General features: G+C 46.4%; 1 protein-coding gene across 2 annotated transcripts; it reads left to right on the forward strand.

Annotated features, from left to right (window-relative positions):
- The first annotated feature begins 45 nt into the window (after positions 1–45).
- LOC311119059 (tetraspanin-8-like) lies at positions 46–19,393 on the forward strand. 2 transcript variants are annotated; one of them, XM_084193811.1, is made up of 9 exons: positions 46–203; positions 456–512; positions 616–735; positions 1,000–1,074; positions 1,391–1,486; positions 1,899–2,030; positions 2,240–2,272; positions 18,607–18,690; positions 18,860–19,393. In XM_084193811.1, the coding sequence occupies exons 1-9, from the start codon at positions 144–146 to the stop codon at positions 18,968–18,970; spliced, it is 768 nt and encodes a 255-aa protein (XP_084049937.1). In that variant the 5' UTR covers positions 46–143; the 3' UTR covers positions 18,971–19,393. The 2 variants fall into 2 exon arrangements, with proteins under 2 accessions (XP_084049937.1, XP_084049938.1); XM_084193812.1 differs by lacking the exon at positions 18,607–18,690.
- Positions 19,394–19,713: the final 320 nt, after the last annotated feature.

The following is a 19,713-nucleotide window of genomic DNA, read 5'->3' on the forward strand; positions in this document are numbered from 1 at the left end:
CACACACAGTGGTATTATTAAAGCGGTGTGTGCTGTTGAAACAGCCTGACTTGAGAATAGGGGATACATAACCAAGCTAGTGGATACTCTGTGTGCCCAGCATCGTTTTTAACAGCCTCTTTTGCTTTTTGATTCTGTTCACAATGGCACAGGTCAACAGATGTCTGAAACAGCTGTTCTTTGGATTCAACATGTTGTTAGGGGTAAGCAATATTAAGATGAGATAACCTCCATTTTTTGGGGGGGGTTCATTAAGTGTACCTGTTGTTGGTTTATTCATAGATATTTCTGCCTGTTTGTCTTTCAACCTCTTAATTTATTTTTTATTTTTTATAAAGTAGTTCTTCATTTTAGCTCTGTTGTTTGACTACTTCTGTTATCTTTGTTTCTAACTCTTCTTTATGCATTGGTTCATGCATTCTAAAAATTGTGACACGGTTTTCCCCGGTGTTTAGATTGCAGGTTGTGTCCTATTGGTTTTGGGAACGACCGCAGCACCACACGATAAAGAGGTGAAAATTATCCTACTAATTAACAACACAAAACGACAATGGTAAAACTTAGTTCTGTGATTCAGCCCCAGTGACAATGCTTTTGATCCTTTTTTTCCCCCAGCTTGACCAAGGAGAGTCAACTGGCTTGGCATGGATTGTATCAACTGCAGTTGTTTCTGTGCTACTCTCTTTACTTGGAGCATGTGGTGCATACAAAGAGAACATTGCGTTACTGAAAGTGGTAAATACTTGAAACTCATTCACACAGTACAAGCCAGTACAAAACATCACATTATTAATAATCATTATTAACCATATAGTGTTTCTAAAATACAAATACAAAATTCAACTTTTCCTGCGAGAGACGATAATATGGTTGCATGGTAACATTATATGCAAAATATAATATAATAACATTTTAAAGCAATGAATTAAAAACAAAACTGTATCATTATGTATGATTTAGTAATTGTTGGTTTCCCAAAAATTTGTATTTTGTTTTCAGTTCGTTGGAATAATGGGCTTTGGAATAATCGTCTTTCTTATTGTTGGATTTAACGTGGCTCGTTCAATGCCTGAGGTAAACTTTTTCTTTAGATATTTAAAAGTCCTGTGAAAAAAAATTTCTTAATTTGTCAATAGTCGCATTAGACTTTGTAAGAAAATGCATCGCTTTTAAGTCGATATCAATCACTTACACTGTTTATCTTAAACTAAGCTGTTAAACAGAAGGGTTTGAACGTTCTGTAGACACAAGCTATTGATATATATTTTTTCCCAGTCAATATTTTGTACCTTTACTTTGTGGCTTAATTAACACTTTAAATAAAATAAAAAAGGCATCTTAAAATTGTTGAATCCTCTGAAAACGTTTTTTTTCTTCTCATAATTTAAAGGCCATGCAAATGATTAAAGAAAACCTCCCTGCAGCTACATCAGCAATGATGGCTGATGAAGAGCACCGACAAACGATCATGGCTCTACAAGCAGAAGTACTGTAGAAGTCTACATATTGTCCACAATTATTAATATTCATAAATAGGTTGCAAAATTTGAATATCTTTCCCTAAATTCCCAGGTTTTCCTGAAATCCTGGTTGGAGGATTCAGGATTCCCTGCTTATTCCCTTCGTAATCTGGGAATCTTCCAGCCAGGATTTCTGGAAACCTGTGAATTTTGGAAAAGTTACCAGAATTTTACAACCCGATTCATATAGAAGTCTTTAATCTGTCATGATCAATTCGTCAGACTAGCAATGTACTGTGCATTTTACACAGTTTCTCACCCTGTGTTCACGGTTTCTCACCTTGTGTTCACAGTTTCTCATCTTGTGTTCACGGTTTCTCATCTTGTGTTCACGGTTTCTCACCTTGTGTTCACTGACAACTGTGTCTGCTGTTGCAGGCTAAGTGTTGTGGAATAATGAGTTACAGAGACTGGGATAGCAAGATTCCAGAGACCTGTAAATGTTCTACTTTCAAATCAGACCCATCCCAATGCATGGAGGTGCAAACAACTAAAGATGACGGCTTCAGGGTAAGTTCTAAAATCAAACTTCAGCTGTTTTAATTGGGGCTAGGAGTTTTTCCTCCTAACTATGTGATTTGAGCAGGAATAACTCCCGGCAACCTACTAATTCAGTTACGAGAAAAATTACAAGAAGAAAATGTTCCATATGTCAAAATAATTTTGAATCCAATAATGTTCTTTTTAAAACATTTTTCTTCCATTGTTTGTTACCTCAGGGAACATCTGAAATGATGTGGATCTACAGCAAGGTAATGCTTCTTTATGTCAGCCACAACAACACTATATATTACTTCTAAAAGTTGGTACATTGAGGATACATTCTCTACTGTACCCTACTCTACTGTACCCTACTCTACTGTACCCTACTCTACACTACCCCACCCTACTCTACTCGACCCTACTCTACTGTACCCTAATATACTCCACCCTACTGTACACTACTCCACCCTACTATACTGTACCATACTCTACTGTACCCTACTCTACTGGTCCCTACCCTACTGTACACTAGTCCACCCTACTCTACTGTACCCTAGTCTACTGTACCCTACTATACACTACTCCACCCTACTCTACTCTACTCCACCCTACTCCACCCTACTCTACTGTACTCTACTCCACCCTACTCTACTGTACCCTACTCCACCCTACCCTCCTCTACACTACTCCACCCTACTCTACTCCACCCTACTCCACCCTACTCCACCCTACTCTACTGTACTCTACTCCACCCTACTCTACTGTACCCTACTCCACCCTACCCTCCTCTACACTACTCCACCCTACTCTACTGTACAATACTCCACCCTACTCTACTCCACCCTACTCTACTGTACACTACTCCACCCTACTCTACTGTACCCTACTGTACACTACTCCACCCAACTCTACTGTACCCTACTCCACCCTACTCTACTGTACCCTACTCCACCCTACTCTACTGTACCCTACTCCACCCTACTCTACTGTACCCTACTCCACACTACTCTACTGTACCCTACACTACACTACTCCACCCTACTCTACTGTACCCTACTGTACACTACTCCACCCTACTCTACTGTACCCTACTCCACCCTACTCTATTGTACCCTACTCCACCCTACTCTAAACTACCCTACTCCACCCTACTCTACTGTACACTACTCCACCCTACTCTACTGTACCCTACTCCACCCTACTCTACTGTACCCTACTCCACCCTACTCTACTGTACCCTACTCCACCCTACTCTACTGTACCCTACTCGACACTACTCCACCCAACTCTACTGTACCCTACTCCACCCTACTCTACTGTACCCTACTCCACCCTACTCTACTGTACCCTACACTACACTACTCCACCCAACTCTACTGTACCCTACTCCACACTACTCTACTGTACCCTACTGTACACTACTCCACCCTACTCTACTGTACCCTACTCCACCCTACTCTACTGTACCCTACTCCACCCTACTCTACTGTACCCTACTCCACCCTACTCTACTGTACCCTACTGTACACTACTCCACCCTACTCTACTGTACCCTACTCCACCCTACTCTACTGTACCCTACTGTACACTACTCCACCCAACTCTACTGTACCCTACTCCACCCTACTCTACTGTACCCTACTCCACACTACTCTACTGTACCCTACACTACTCTACTCCACCCTACTCTACTGTACCCTACTCTACTCCACCCTACTCTACTGTACCCTACACTACTCCACCCTACTCTACTGTACCCTACTCTACTCCACCCTACTCTACTGTACCCTACTCCACCCTACTCTACTGTACAATACTCTACTGTACCCTACTCCACCCTACTCTACTGTACCCTACTGTACACTACTCCACCTTACTCTACTGTACACTACTCCACCCTACTCTACTCTACTCCACCCTCCTCTACACTACTCCACCCTACTCTACTCCACCCTACTCTACTGTACACTACTCCACCCTACTCTACTGTACCCTACTGTACACTACTCCACCCTACTCTACTGTACACTACTCCACCCTACTCTACTGTACCCTACTGTACACTACTCCACCCTACTCTACTGTACTCTACTCCACCCTACTCTACTGTACCCTACTCCACCCTACCCTCCTCTACACTACTCCACCCTACTCTACTGTACAATACTCCACCCTACTCTACTCCACCCTACTCTACTGTACACTACTCCACCCTACTCTACTGTACCCTACTCCACCCTACTCTACTGTACCCTACTCCACCCTACTCTACTGTACCCTACTCCACACTACTCTACTGTACCCTACACTACACTACTCCACCCTACTCTACTGTACCCTACTGTACACTACTCCACCCTACTCTACTGTACCCTACTCCACCCTACTCTATTGTACCCTACTCCACCCTACTCTAAACTACCCTACTCCACCCTACTCTACTGTACACTACTCCACCCTACTCTACTGTACCCTACTCCACCCTACTCTACTGTACCCTACTCCACCCTACTCTACTGTACCCTACTCCACCCTACTCTACTGTACCCTACTCGACACTACTCCACCCAACTCTACTGTACCCTACTCCACCCTACTCTACTGTACCCTACTCCACCCTACTCTACTGTACCCTACACTACACTACTCCACCCAACTCTACTGTACCCTACTCCACACTACTCTACTGTACCCTACTGTACACTACTCCACCCTACTCTACTGTACCCTACTCCACCCTACTCTACTGTACCCTACTCCACCCTACTCTACTGTACCCTACTCCACCCTACTCTACTGTACCCTACTGTACACTACTCCACCCTACTCTACTGTACCCTACTCCACCCTACTCTACTGTACCCTACTGTACACTACTCCACCCAACTCTACTGTACCCTACTCCACCCTACTCTACTGTACCCTACTCCACACTACTCTACTGTACCCTACACTACTCTACTCCACCCTACTCTACTGTACCCTACTCTACTCCACCCTACTCTACTGTACCCTACACTACTCCACCCTACTCTACTGTACCCTACTCTACTCCACCCTACTCTACTGTACCCTACTCCACCCTACTCTACTGTACAATACTCTACTGTACCCTACTCCACCCTACTCTACTGTACCCTACTGTACACTACTCCACCTTACTCTACTGTACACTACTCCACCCTACTCTACTCTACTCCACCCTCCTCTACACTACTCCACCCTACTCTACTCCACCCTACTCTACTGTACACTACTCCACCCTACTCTACTGTACCCTACTGTACACTACTCCACCCTACTCTACTGTACACTACTCCACCCTACTCTACTGTACCCTACTGTACACTACTCCACCCTACTCTACTGTACACTACTCCACCCTACTCTACTGTACCCTACTGTACCCTACTCCACCCTACTCTACTGTACCCTACTGTACACTACTCCACCCTACTCTACTGTACCCTACTCCACCCTACTCTACTGTACCCTACTGTACCCTACTCCACCCTACTCTACTGTACCCTACTCCACACTACTCTACTGTACCCTACACTACACTACTCCACCATACTCTACTGTACCCTACTCCACCCTACTCTACTGTACCCTACTCCACACTACTCTACTGTACCCTACACTACTCTACTCCACCCTACTCTACTGTACCCTACTCCACCCTACTCTACTGTACCATACTCCACCCTACTCTACTGTACACTACTCCACCCTACTCTACTGTACAATACTCTACTGTACCCTACTCTACTGTACCCTACTGTACACTACTCCACCCTACTCTACTGTACACTGCTCCACCCTACTCTACTCTACTCCACCCTACTCCACCCTACTCTACTGTACTCTACTCCACCCTACTCTACACTACCCTACTCCACCATACTCTACTGTACCCTACTCTACACTACTCCACCCAACTCTACTGTACCCTACTCCACCCTACTCTACTGTACCCTACTCCACACTACTCTACTGTACCCTACACTACACTACTCCACCATACTCTACTGTACCCTACTCTACTCCACCCTACTCTACTGTACCCTACTCCACCCTACTCTACTGTACCCTACTCTACTCCACCCTACTCTACTGTACCCTACACTACTCCACCCTACTCTACTGTACCCTACTCTACTCCACCCTACTCTACTGTACCCTACTCCACCCTACTCTACTGTACCCTACACTACTCCACCCTACTCTACTGTACCCTACACTACTCCACCCTACTCTACTGTACCCTACTCCACCCTACTCTACTGTACCATACTCCACCCTACTCTACTGTACCCTACTCCACCCTACTCTACTGTACAATACTCTACTGTACCCTACTCCACCCTACTCTACTGTACCCTACTGTACACTACTCCACCCTACTCTACTGTACACTACTCCACCCTACTCTACTGTACAATACTCTACTGTACCCTACTCCACCCTACTCTACTGTACCCTACTGTACACTACTCCACCCTACTCTACTGTACACTACTCCACCCTACTCTACTCTACTCCACCCTACTCCACCCTACTCTACTGTACTCTACTCCACCCTACTCTACACTACCCTACTCCACCATACTCTACTGTACCCTACTCCACCCTACCCTCCTCTACACTACTCCACCCTACTCTACTGTACTCTACACTACCCTACTCCACCATACTCTACTGTACCCTACTCCACCCTACCCTCCTCTACACTACTCCACCCTACTCTACTGTACAATACTCCACCCTACTCTACTCCACCCTACTCTACTGTACACTACTCCACCCTACTCTACTGTACCCTACTGTACACTACTACACCCTACTCTACTGTACCCTACTCCACCCTACTCTACTGTACCCTACTCCACCCTACTCTACTGTACCCTACTCCACCCTACTCTACTGTACCCTACTCCACCCTACTATACTATACAATACTCCACCCTACTCTACTCCACCCTACTCTACTGTACCCTACTCTACTCCACCCTACTCTACTGTACTCTACTCCACCCTACTCTACACTACCCTACTCCACCATACTCTACTGTACCCTACTCCACCCTACCCTCCTCTACACTACTCCACCCTACTCTACTGTACAATACTCCACCCTACTCTACTCCACCCTACTCTACTGTACACTACTCCACCCTACTCTACTGTACCCTACTGTACACTACTCCACCCTACTCTACTGTACCCTACTCCACCCTACTCTACTGTACCCTACTCCACCCTACTCTACTGTACCCTACTCCACCCTACTCTACTGTACCCTACTCTACACTACTCCACCAAACTCTACTGTACACTACTCCACCCTACTCTACTGTACCCTACTCCACCCTACTCTACTGTACCCTACTCCACCCTACTCTACTGTACCCTACTCCACCCTACTCTACTGTACCCTACTCTACACTACTCCACCCAACTCTACTGTACCCTACTCCACCCTACTCTACTGTACCCTACTCCACCCTACTCCACCCTACTCTACTCCACCATACTGTACTCTACTCCACCCTACTCTACTGTACCCTACTCTACTCCACCCTACTCTACTGTACCCTACTCCACCCTACTCTACTGTACCCTACTCTACTCCACCCTACTCTACTGTACACTACTCCACCCTACTCTACTGTACCCTACACTACTCCACCCTACTCTACTGTACCCTACTCCACCCTACTCTACTGTACCCTACTCCACCCTACTCTACTGTACACTACTCCACCCTACTCTACTGTACCCTACTCTACTGTACCCTACTCCACCCTACTCTACTGTACCCTACTGTACACTACTCCACCCTACTCTACTGTACACTACTCCACCCTACTCTACTGTACCCTACTCTACTGTACCCTACTCCACCCTACTCTACCCTAATGTACTGTACACTACTCCACCCTACACTACTCCACCCTACTCTACTCTACCCTACTGTAGTGTACTCTACTCCACCCTACTCCACCCTACTGTACACTACTCCACCCTACTCTACTGTACCCTACTCTACTGTACACTACACCACACTACTCCACCCTACTCTACTGTACTCTACTCCACCCTACTCTAAACTACCCTACTCCACCCTACTCTAAACTACCCTACTCCACCCTACTCTACTGTACTCTACTCCACCCTACTCTACACTACCCTACTCTACTGTACTCTACTCTACTGTACCCTACTCCACTGTACCCTACTGTACCCTACTATACTGTACCCTACTGTACCGTACCCTACTCCACCCTACTCTAAACTACTCTACTCCACCCTACTCTAAACTACCCTACTCCACCCTACTCTAAACTACCCTACTCCACCCTACTCTAAACTACCCTACTCCACCCTACTCTAAACTACCCTACTCCACCCTACTCTACTGTACTCTACTCCACCCTACTCTACTGTACTCTACTCCACCCTACTCTACACTACTCTACACTACTCCACCCTACTCTACTGTACCCTACTCTACTGTACCCTACTATACACTACTCCCCACTACTCTACTGTACCCTACTCTACTGTACTCCACTCCACCCTACTCTACTGTACACTACTCCACCCTACTCTACTGTACCCTACTGTACTGTACACTACTCCACCCTACTCTACTGTACACTACTCCACCCTACTCTACTCTACCCTACTGTAGTGTACTCTACTCCACCCTACTCCACCCTACTGTACATTACTCCACCCTACCCTACTCCACCCTACTTTACTGTACCCTACTCTACCCTACTCTACTGTACCCTACTCCACCCTACTCTACTGTACCCTACTCCACCCTACTCTACTGTACCCTACTCCACCCTACTCTACTGTACCCTACTCCACCCTACTCCACCCTACTCTACTCCACCATACTCTACTGTACCCTACTGTACTCTACTCCACCCTACTCTACTGTACCCTACTCTACTCCACCCTACTCTACTGTACCCTACTCCACCCTACTCTACTGTACCCTACTCTACTCCACCCTACTCTACTGTACACTACTCCACCCTACTCTACTGTACCCTACACTACTCCACCCTACTCTACTGTACCCTACTCCACCCTACTCTACTGTACTCTACTCCACCCTACTCTACTGTACCCTACTCCACCCTACTCTACTGTACCCTACTCCACCCTACTCTACTGTACCCTACTCCACCCTACTCTACACTACTCCACCCAACTCTACTGTACCCTACTCCACCCTACTCTACTGTACCCTACTCCACCCTACTCCACCCTACTCTACTCCACCATACTCTACTGTACCCTACTGTACTCTACTCCACCCTACTCTACTGTACCCTACTCTACTCCACCCTACTCTACTGTACCCTACTCCACCCTACTCTACTGTACCCTACTCTACTCCACCCTACTCTACTGTACACTACTCCACCCTACTCTACTGTACCCTACACTACTCCACCCTACTCTACTGTACCCTACTCCACCCTACTCTACTGTACCCTACTCCACCCTACTCTACTGTACACTACTCCACCCTACTCTACTGTACCCTACTCTACTGTACCCTACTCCACCCTACTCTACTGTACCCTACTGTACACTACTCCACCCTACTCTACTGTACACTACTCCACCCTACTCTACTGTACCCTACTCTACTGTACCCTACTCCACCCTACTCTACCCTAATGTACTGTACACTACTCCACCCTACACTACTCCACCCTACTCTACTCTACCCTACTGTAGTGTACTCTACTCCACCCTACTCCACCCTACTGTACACTACTCCACCCTACTCTACTGTACGCTACTCTACTGTACACTACACCACACTACTCCACCCTACTCTACTGTACTCTACTCCACCCTACTCTAAACTACCCTACTCCACCCTACTCTACTGTACTCTACTCCACCCTACTCTACACTACCCTACTCTACTGTACTCTACTCTACTGTACCCTACTCCACTGTACCCTACTGTACCCTACTATACTGTACCCTACTGTACCCTACTGTACCGTACCCTACTCCACCCTACTCTAAACTACTCTACTCCACCCTACTCTAAACTACCCTACTCCACCCTACTCTACTGTACTCTACTCCACCCTACTCTACACTACTCTACACTACTCTACTGTACCCTACTCTACTGTACCCTACTATACACTACTCCACCCTACTCTACTGTACCCTACTCTACTGTACCCTACTATACTGTACCCTACTCTACCCTACTCCACCCTACTCTACTGTACTCTACTCCACCCTACTCTACACTACCCTACTCTACTGTACTCTACTCTACTGTACCCTACTCCACTGTACCCTACTGTACCCTACTATACTGTACCCTACTGTACCCTACTGTACCGTACCCTACTCCACCCTACTCTAAACTACTCTACTCCACCCTACTCTAAACTACCCTACTCCACCCTACTCTACTGTACTCTACTCCACCCTACTCTACACTACTCTACACTACTCTACTGTACCCTACTCTACTGTACCCTACTATACACTACTCCACCCTACTCTACTGTACCCTACTGTACCCTACACTACCCTACTCCACCCTACTCCACTGTACACTACTCCACTCTACTCTACTCCACCCTACTCTACTGTACACTACTCCACCCTACTCTACTCTACCCTACTGTAGTGTACTCTACTCCACCCTACTCCACCCTACTGTACACTACTCCACCCTACCCTACTCCACCCTACTCTACTGTACCCTACTCCACCCTACTCTACTGTACTCTACTCCACCCTACTCTACTGTACCCTACTCCACCCTACTCTACTGTACCCTACTCCACCCTACTCTACTGTACACTACTCCACTCTACTCTACTGTACCCTACTGTACTCTACTCCATCCTACTCTACTGTACCCTACTCTACTCCACCCTACTCTACTGTACCCTACACTACTCCACCCAACCCTACTGTACCCTACTGTACACTACTCCACCCTACTCTACTCCACCCTACTCTACTGTACTCTACCCTACTCTACCCTACTGTACCCTACTCCACCCTACTCTACCCTACACTACTGCACCCTACCCTACTGTACACTCCTCCACCCTACTCTACTCCACCCTACTCTACTCCACCCTACTCTACTCTACACTACCCTACTGTACCCTACTCCACCCTACTCTACACTACTCCACACTACTGTACACTACTCCACCCTACTGTACCCTACTGTACACTACGCCACCCTACTCTACTGTACCCTACTCCACCCTACTCTACTGTACCCTACTCCACCCTACTATACTGTACCCTACTCTACTCTACTGTACCCTACTCCACCCTACTCTACTGTACCCTACTCCACCCTACTATACTGTACCCTACTCCACCCTACTCTACTGTACCCTACTCCACCCTACTCTACTGTACCCTACTCCACCCTACTCTACTGTACCCTACTCCACCCTACTCTACTGTACATTACTCCACCCTACTCTACTGTACCCTACTGTACTCTACTCCACCCTACTCTACTGTACACTACTCCACCCTACTCTACTCCACCCTACTCTACTGTACCCTATTCTACACTACTCCACCCTACTCTACTGTACATTACTCCACCCTACTCTACTGTACCCTACTCCACCCTACTCTACTGTACCCTACTCCACCCTACTCTACTGTACCCTATTCTACACTACTCCACCCTACTCTACTGTACATTACTCCACCCTACTCTACTGTACCCTACTCCACCCTACTCTACTGTACCCTACTGTACTCTACTCCACCCTACTCTACTATACACTACTCCACCCTACTCTACTCCACCCTACACTACTCCACCCTACTCTACTGTACCCTATTCTACACTACTCCACCCTACTCTACTGTACCCCACTCTACCATACTCTACTCTACTGTACCCTATTGTGCCCTACACTATTGTACCTATTGTACCATAATCTACTTTACCATACTCTACTGTAGTGTACCCTACTCTACTGTACCCTACTGCACCCTACTCTACCCGTCTCTACTCTACCCTACTCTACTGCACCACACTACTGGATCCTACCGCACCGTACCCTACTGAACCCTACCCTACACCACGCTACCCTACTGTACCCTACTGATCCCTACTCTACCCTAATGTACTGTACACTACTCCACCCTACACTACTCCACCCTACTCTACTCTACCCTACTGTAGTGTACTCTACTCCACCCTACTCCACCCTACTGTACACTACTCCACCCTACTCTACTGTACCCTACTCTACTGTACACTACACCACACTACTCCACCCTACTCTACTGTACTCTACTCCACCCTACTCTAAACTACCCTACTCCACCCTACTCTAAACTACCCTACTCCACCCTACTCTACTGTACTCTACTCCACCCTACTCTACACTACCCTACTCTACTGTACTCTACTCTACTGTACCCTACTCCACTGTACCCTACTGTACCCTACTATACTGTACCCTACTGTACCCTACTGTACCGTACCCTACTCCACCCTACTCTAAACTACTCTACTCCACCCTACTCTAAACTACCCTACTCCACCCTACTCTACTGTACTCTACTCCACCCTACTCTACACTACTCTACACTACTCCACCCTACTCTACTGTACCCTACTCTACTGTACCCTACTATACACTACTCCACCCTACTCTACTGTACCCTACTCTACTGTACCCTACTATACTGTACCCTACTCTACACTACTCCACCCTACTCTACTGTACCCTACTCTACTGTACCCTACTGTACCCTACACTACCCTACTCCACCCTACTCTACTGTACACTACTCCACCCTACTCTACTCCACCCTACTCTACTGTACACTACTCCACCCTACTCTACTCTACCCTACTGTAGTGTACTCTACTCCACCCTACTCCACCCTACTGTACACTACTCCACCCTACCCTACTCCACCCTACTTTACTGTACCCTACTCTACCCTACTCTACTGTACCCTACTCCACCCTACTCTACTGTACTCTACTCCACCCTACTCTACTGTACCCTACTCCACCCTACTCTACTGTACCCTACTCCACCCTACTCTACTGTACACTACTCCACTCTACTCTACTGTACCCTACTGTACTCTACTCCATCCTACTCTACTGTACCCTACTCTACTCCACCCTACTCTACTGTACCCTACAATACTCCACCCAACCCTACTGTACCCTACTGTACACTACTCCACCCTACTCTACTCCACCCTACTCTACTGTACTCTACCCTACTCTACCCTACTGTACCCTACTCCACCCTACTCTACCCTACACTACTGCACCCTACCCTACTGTACACTCCTCCACCCTACTCTACTCCACCCTACTCTACTCCACCCTACTCTACTCTACACTACCCTACTGTACCCTACTCCACCCTACTGTACACTACTCCACCCTACTGTACCCTACTGTACACTACGCCACCCTACTCTACTGTACCCTACTCCACCCTACTCTACTGTACCCTACTCCACCCTACTCTACTGTACCCTACTCCACCCTACTCTACTGTACCCTACTCCACCCTACTCTACTGTACCCTACTCCACCCTACTCTACTGTACCCTACTCCACCCTACTCTACTGTACATTACTCCACCCTACTCTACTGTACCCTACTGTACTCTACTCCACCCTACTCTACTGTACACTACTCCACCCTACTCTACTCCACCCTACTCTACTGTACCCTATTCTACACTACTCCACCCTACTCTACTGTACATTACTCCACCCTACTCTACTGTACCCTACTCCACCCTACTCTACTGTACCCTACTCCACCCTACTCTACTGTACCCTATTCTACACTACTCCACCCTACTCTACTGTACATTACTCCACCCTACTCTACTGTACCCTACTCCACCCTACTCTACTGTACCCTACTGTACTCTACTCCACCCTACTCTACACTACTCCACCCTACTCTACTCCACCCTACACTACTCCACCCTACTCTACTGTACCCTATTCTACACTACTCCACCCTACTCTACTGTACCCCACTCTACCATACTCTACTCTACTGTACCCTATTGTGCCCTACACTATTGTACCTATTGTACCATAATCTACTTTACCATACTCTACTGTAGTGTACCCTACTCTACTGTACCCTACTGCACCCTACTCTACCCGTCTCTACTCTACCCTACTCTACTGCACCACACTACTGGATCCTACCGCACCGTACCCTACTGAACCCTACCCTACACCACGCTACCCTACTGTACCCTACTGATCCCTACTCTACCCTACTCTATGTGTACCCTGCTGTACTGTACCCTTCCATACTGCACCCTACTCTATTGTACTCTACTATACCCTACTCTACTTTAACCTACTGTACCCTACTGTACTCTACTCTACTGTACCCTACTCTACTGTACCCTACTCTAATGTACTGTACTGTACCCTACTCTAAATGTGCTCTACTGTACTGTACCCTAATCTACTTTACCATACCCTACTGTAGTGTACCCTACTATACTGTACCCTACTCTACTGTACCCTATTTACCCTACTGTACCCTACTCTACTCCACCCTACTCTACTGTACCCTACTCTACTATACCCTACTCTACTGTACCCTAATCAATTATACCATACTCTACTCTACTGTACCCTACTCTACTCTACCCTACTGTACCCTACTATACTGCACCCTACTGCACCCTACTCTACTGCACCCTACTCTACTGTACCCTACTCTAATGTACCCTTCTGTACTGTACCCTTCCATACTGTACCCTACTATACTTTAATCTACTGTACCCTACTGTACTGTACCCTACTATTCTGTACTGTATCCTACTCTAATGCACTCTAGTGTACCATACTCTACTGTACCCTACATTAATGTACTCTAGTGTACTCTACCCTATTCTACTTTACAAAACTCTACTGTACTGTACCCTACTCTGTGATCTACTGTACTGTACCCTAATCTATTTTACCATACTCTACTGTAGTGTACCCTACTATATTGTACTCGACTCTACTCTACTGTACCCTACTCTACTGCATTCTACTCTACCACACTGTACCCTACTCTACTGTACCCTACTGTAACCTACTGTACCCTACTGTACTATACCCTACTGTACTGCACCCTAATATACCCTACTCTACTGTGCCCTACTGTACGCTACTGTACCCTACTCTACCATAATCTACTTTACCATACTCTACTGTACCCTACTCTACTGTACCCTACTCTACTGTACCCTACTCTACTGTACCTACACTATTGTACCTAATGTACTGTACCCTGCTCCACTGGACTCTACTGTACCCTACTCTAATGTGCTCTACTGTACTGTACTCTAATATACTTTACCACACTCTACTGTAGTGTACCCTACTATATTGTCCTCGATTCTACTGAACCCTACTCTACTGTACCCTAGTCTACCGTATTCTACTCTACTGTAATATACTGTACCCTACTCTAATGTACCCTACTGCACCCTAATATAATGTACCCTACACTACTGTACCCTACTGTACCCTACTATACTGCACCCTACTGCACCCTACTCTACTGCACCCTACTCTACTGTACCCTACTCTACTGTACCCTACTCTACCCTACTCTACTGTACCCTACTGTACCCTACTCTATTGTACCTAATATACTGTACCCTAATCTACTTTACCGTACTCTACTGTAGTGTACCCTACTCTACTGTACCCTGCTCCACTGTACTCTACTGTACCCTACTCTACTGTACCCTATTCTACTGTACCCTACTCTACCCTATTCTATTGTACCCTAGTCTACCGTATTCTACTCTACTGTACCCTACTGTTCCCTACTCTGTTGTACCTAATGTACTGTACCCTACTCTAATGTACTCTACTGTACCCTAATCTACTTTACCATACTCTACTGTAGTGTACCCTACTCTACTGTAATGTACTCTACTCTACCCTGCTCTACTGTACCCTGCTCCACTGTACCCTATTCTACTGTACTCTACTGTACCCTACCCTATTCTACTGTACCCTAATCTACTATACTCTACTGTACTCTGTACCCTAATCTACTGTGCCCTAATCTACTGAACTGTGCTCTACTCTACCCTGTTCTGCTGTCCTCTACTGTATCCTACTCTACTGTACCCTACTCTAATGTACTGTACCATACTCTACCCTACTGTGCTGTACTCTACTGTACCTTACTCTACTGTACCCTATTATACCCTACTCTACTGTACCATACTCTCTTGTACTGTACTCCCTTGTGCCGTACTCCACTCTGCCGTACTCCACTCTGCCGTACTCCACTCTGCCGTACTCCACTCTGCCGTACTCCACTCTGCCGTACTCCACTCTACTGTACTCCACTCTGCCGTACTCCACTCTACTGTACTCCACTCTGCCGTACTCCACTCTGCCGTACTCCACTCTGCCGTACTCCACTCTGCCGTACTCCACTCTACTGTACTCCACTCTACTGTACTCCACTCTGCCGTACTCCACTCTACTGTACTCCACTCTGCCGTACTCCACTCTGCCGTACTCCACTCTACTGTACTCTCCTCTACTCTGCTGCACTCTATCAGCAGATGTCACAAAGTGCTTATACAGAAACCCAGACTAAAACCCCAAAGAGCAAGCAATGCAGATGTGGAAGCACGGTAACTAGGTAAAACTCCCTAGAAAGGCAGGAACCTAGGAAGAAACCTAGAGAGGAACCAGGCTCTGAGGGGTGGCCAGTCCTCTTCTTGCTGTGCCTGTGGAAATTATAAGAGTACATGGCCATTAAGGCCAGATTGTTCTTCAAGATGTTGAAACATTCATAGATGACCAGCAGGGTCAAATAACACTCTATTGTACTGTACCCTACTTAACCCTACTGTACTATACCCTACTGTACCCTACTCCACCCTACTGTACCCTACTGTACTGTACTCTACCCTACTGTACTGTACCCTACTGTACTCTACCCTACTGTACTCTACCCTACTGTACTCTACCCTACTGTACCCTACTGTACTCTACTGTACCCTACTGTACCCTACTGTACTCTACTGTACCCTACTGTACCCTACTGTACTCCACCCTACTGTACTCTACCCTACTGTACTCTACCCTACTGTACCCTACTGTACTCTACTGTACCCTACTCTACCCTACTGTACTCCACCCTACTGTACTCCACCCTACTGTACTCTACCCTACTGTACCCTACTGTACTCTACTGTACCCTACTCTACTCTACCCTACTGTACTCCACCCTACTGTACTCTACCCTACTGTACTCCACCCTACCCTACTGTACTGTACTCTACTCTACTGTACCCTACTCTACTGTACCCTACTCTACTGTACCCTACTGTACTCCACCCTACTGTACTCCACCCTACCCTACTGTACTGTACTCTACCGTACTCTACCCTACTCCACCCTACTGTACTCCACCCTACTGTACTCCACCCTACTGTACTCCACCCTACTGTACTCTACCCTACTCTACTATACCCTACTCTACTGTACCCTACTCTACTGTACCCTACTCTACTGTACTGTACCCTACTGTACTCCACCCTACTGTACTGTTCCCTACTCCACCCTACTGTACTCTACCCTACTGTACTCCACCCTACTGTACTCTACCCTACTGTACTGCACCCTACTGTACTGTACTCTACTGCACCCTACTGTACTCCACCCTACTGTACCGTACCCTACTGTACTCTACCCTACTGTACTCTACCCTACTGTACCGTACCCTACTGTACTGAACCCTACTGTACTCTACCCTACTGTACCCTACCCTACTGTACTGTACCCTACTGTACTCCACCCTACTGTACTGTACCCTACTCTACTGTACCCTACTCTACTCTACTGTACTCCACCCTACTGTACTGTACCCTACTCTACTGTACCCTACTGTACTCCACCCTACTGTACTGTACCCTACTCTACTGTTCCCTACTCTACCCTACTGTACTCCACCCTACTGTACTGTACTCTACTGTACTCCACCCTACTGTACTCCACCCTACTGTACTCTACCCTACTGTACTCTACCCTACTGTACTCTACCCTACTGTACCCTACTGTACTGTACTGTACCCTACTGTACTCGTTTACTTGAGTTTCTTAGAATTGAAGAAAGGGCCCATGAACTCTTGATCTAGTGATCTTGGTCTTGCGACCACTCAAGACCACATAAATGCAGTCTTTTACTTGTCATGGTCTCAACTCACTGGGTGGGTCTGGATCTGGGGACCAACGTCCTGGTTTACATCTTGGTCTTGGCTCCTGGATATTACCTTAGTATTTGTTTTACAAACCATAGGCAACCCAATTTGATGAAGGCAATGCTCTCTGATCATTGGCAGATCACTCCCGACCAATAGGATTCCCCACCCAGTTGCCTACTTTTAAATGGTGGAAGCAATGTGGCAATGTCTATACAAAAAAAAAGTGATATCCTTCTAGACTAGAGTCCTCCTTTTACTGTATTTCTAATGGGCCAATGAATGTAAATATCAATGGATGTGTCTCTCCTCTCAGCCCTGTGGTCCTCTCATCTTGAAGAACTTAGACTCCGCTCTTAAGACCGCACTTGGATTCTTCTTTGGGTTTGCTGTTTATGCTGTATGGAATTATTTCTAATAATATTGCTAATACATTTACACATAACAAATATTAAACCAAACTCAATGTAACTCCTTTCTAATGATTTACCACGTCCCTCCCAATTTTGATTGAATTCCAGCCATGCTGTGTTATGGGTAATAACATTTTTGTAACATCCTTCCCACAGTTGATTGGGGAACTGTTGTCCTGCATGATGATTGGTCAGATCAAGAAGGCGCAGTCTGCTGATGTTCCTGAGACAGTAGAAGACGGGTATCATTTCACACCTCAATTCTAAGCAATTCGCCATGCGGAGGGAGTTGCGGGAGTTGAACCAACGACCTTATACACGTATCCCCCATAACCAGGGATGAGGTCAGGGTTTCAGTCTGGCATCCAGGCAAGAGGAGAGGAGTAGAAGGTGCTGAAACCAACGTGAGACGAGGTGCAACCAAAAAAAATGAATATGAGCGTTTGGAATGAAAAGGAATAACTCAAGCTCACAGTTAAAAACCTCGATGCTTTATTTATCTAATTTGTGTAAAAGATCATAACGACGTTGTGTCTGTCCATGGCTTTTCTGGTCATTCTGATGAAGTCCATTAATGGTCAAAAACGTCTTGATTTTAACTCAAATTTAGATTAGTAACGTATCAAGCTTTGAACTATGACGGAGAGTCATGCCTTTTTTCTCAACACTTTTTTTGTTGTTGTTTTATTTTTACTTTTTTTGTTAAAAATAAATGCACTGTTGGTTAAGGGCTTGTAAGTAAGCATTTCACTGTAATGTCTGCACCTGTTGTATTCGGCGCATGTGACCAATACAATTTGATTTGATTTGATTTGATTTTACCTTTAAAATTCAGGCTAGAAGAGTAAGAAGCGTCCTTAGGATGAACTTTGGAGTGAGACATTATGAAGCACTGTAATGAGGTCTGCTGTAGCCACGCTGACAACAAACGTATGGTCCGCGTCCCAAATGGTACCCTCTTCCCCTGCTGTACATAGTTGCACTCCGGTCAACAGTAGTGCACTATATAG

The sequence above is a fragment of the Coregonus lavaretus genome, assembly GCF_964263955.1.
Source record: "Coregonus lavaretus genome assembly, contig: HAP1_SCAFFOLD_829, whole genome shotgun sequence".
NCBI classification, from domain to species: Eukaryota; Metazoa; Chordata; class Actinopteri; order Salmoniformes; family Salmonidae; genus Coregonus; species Coregonus lavaretus.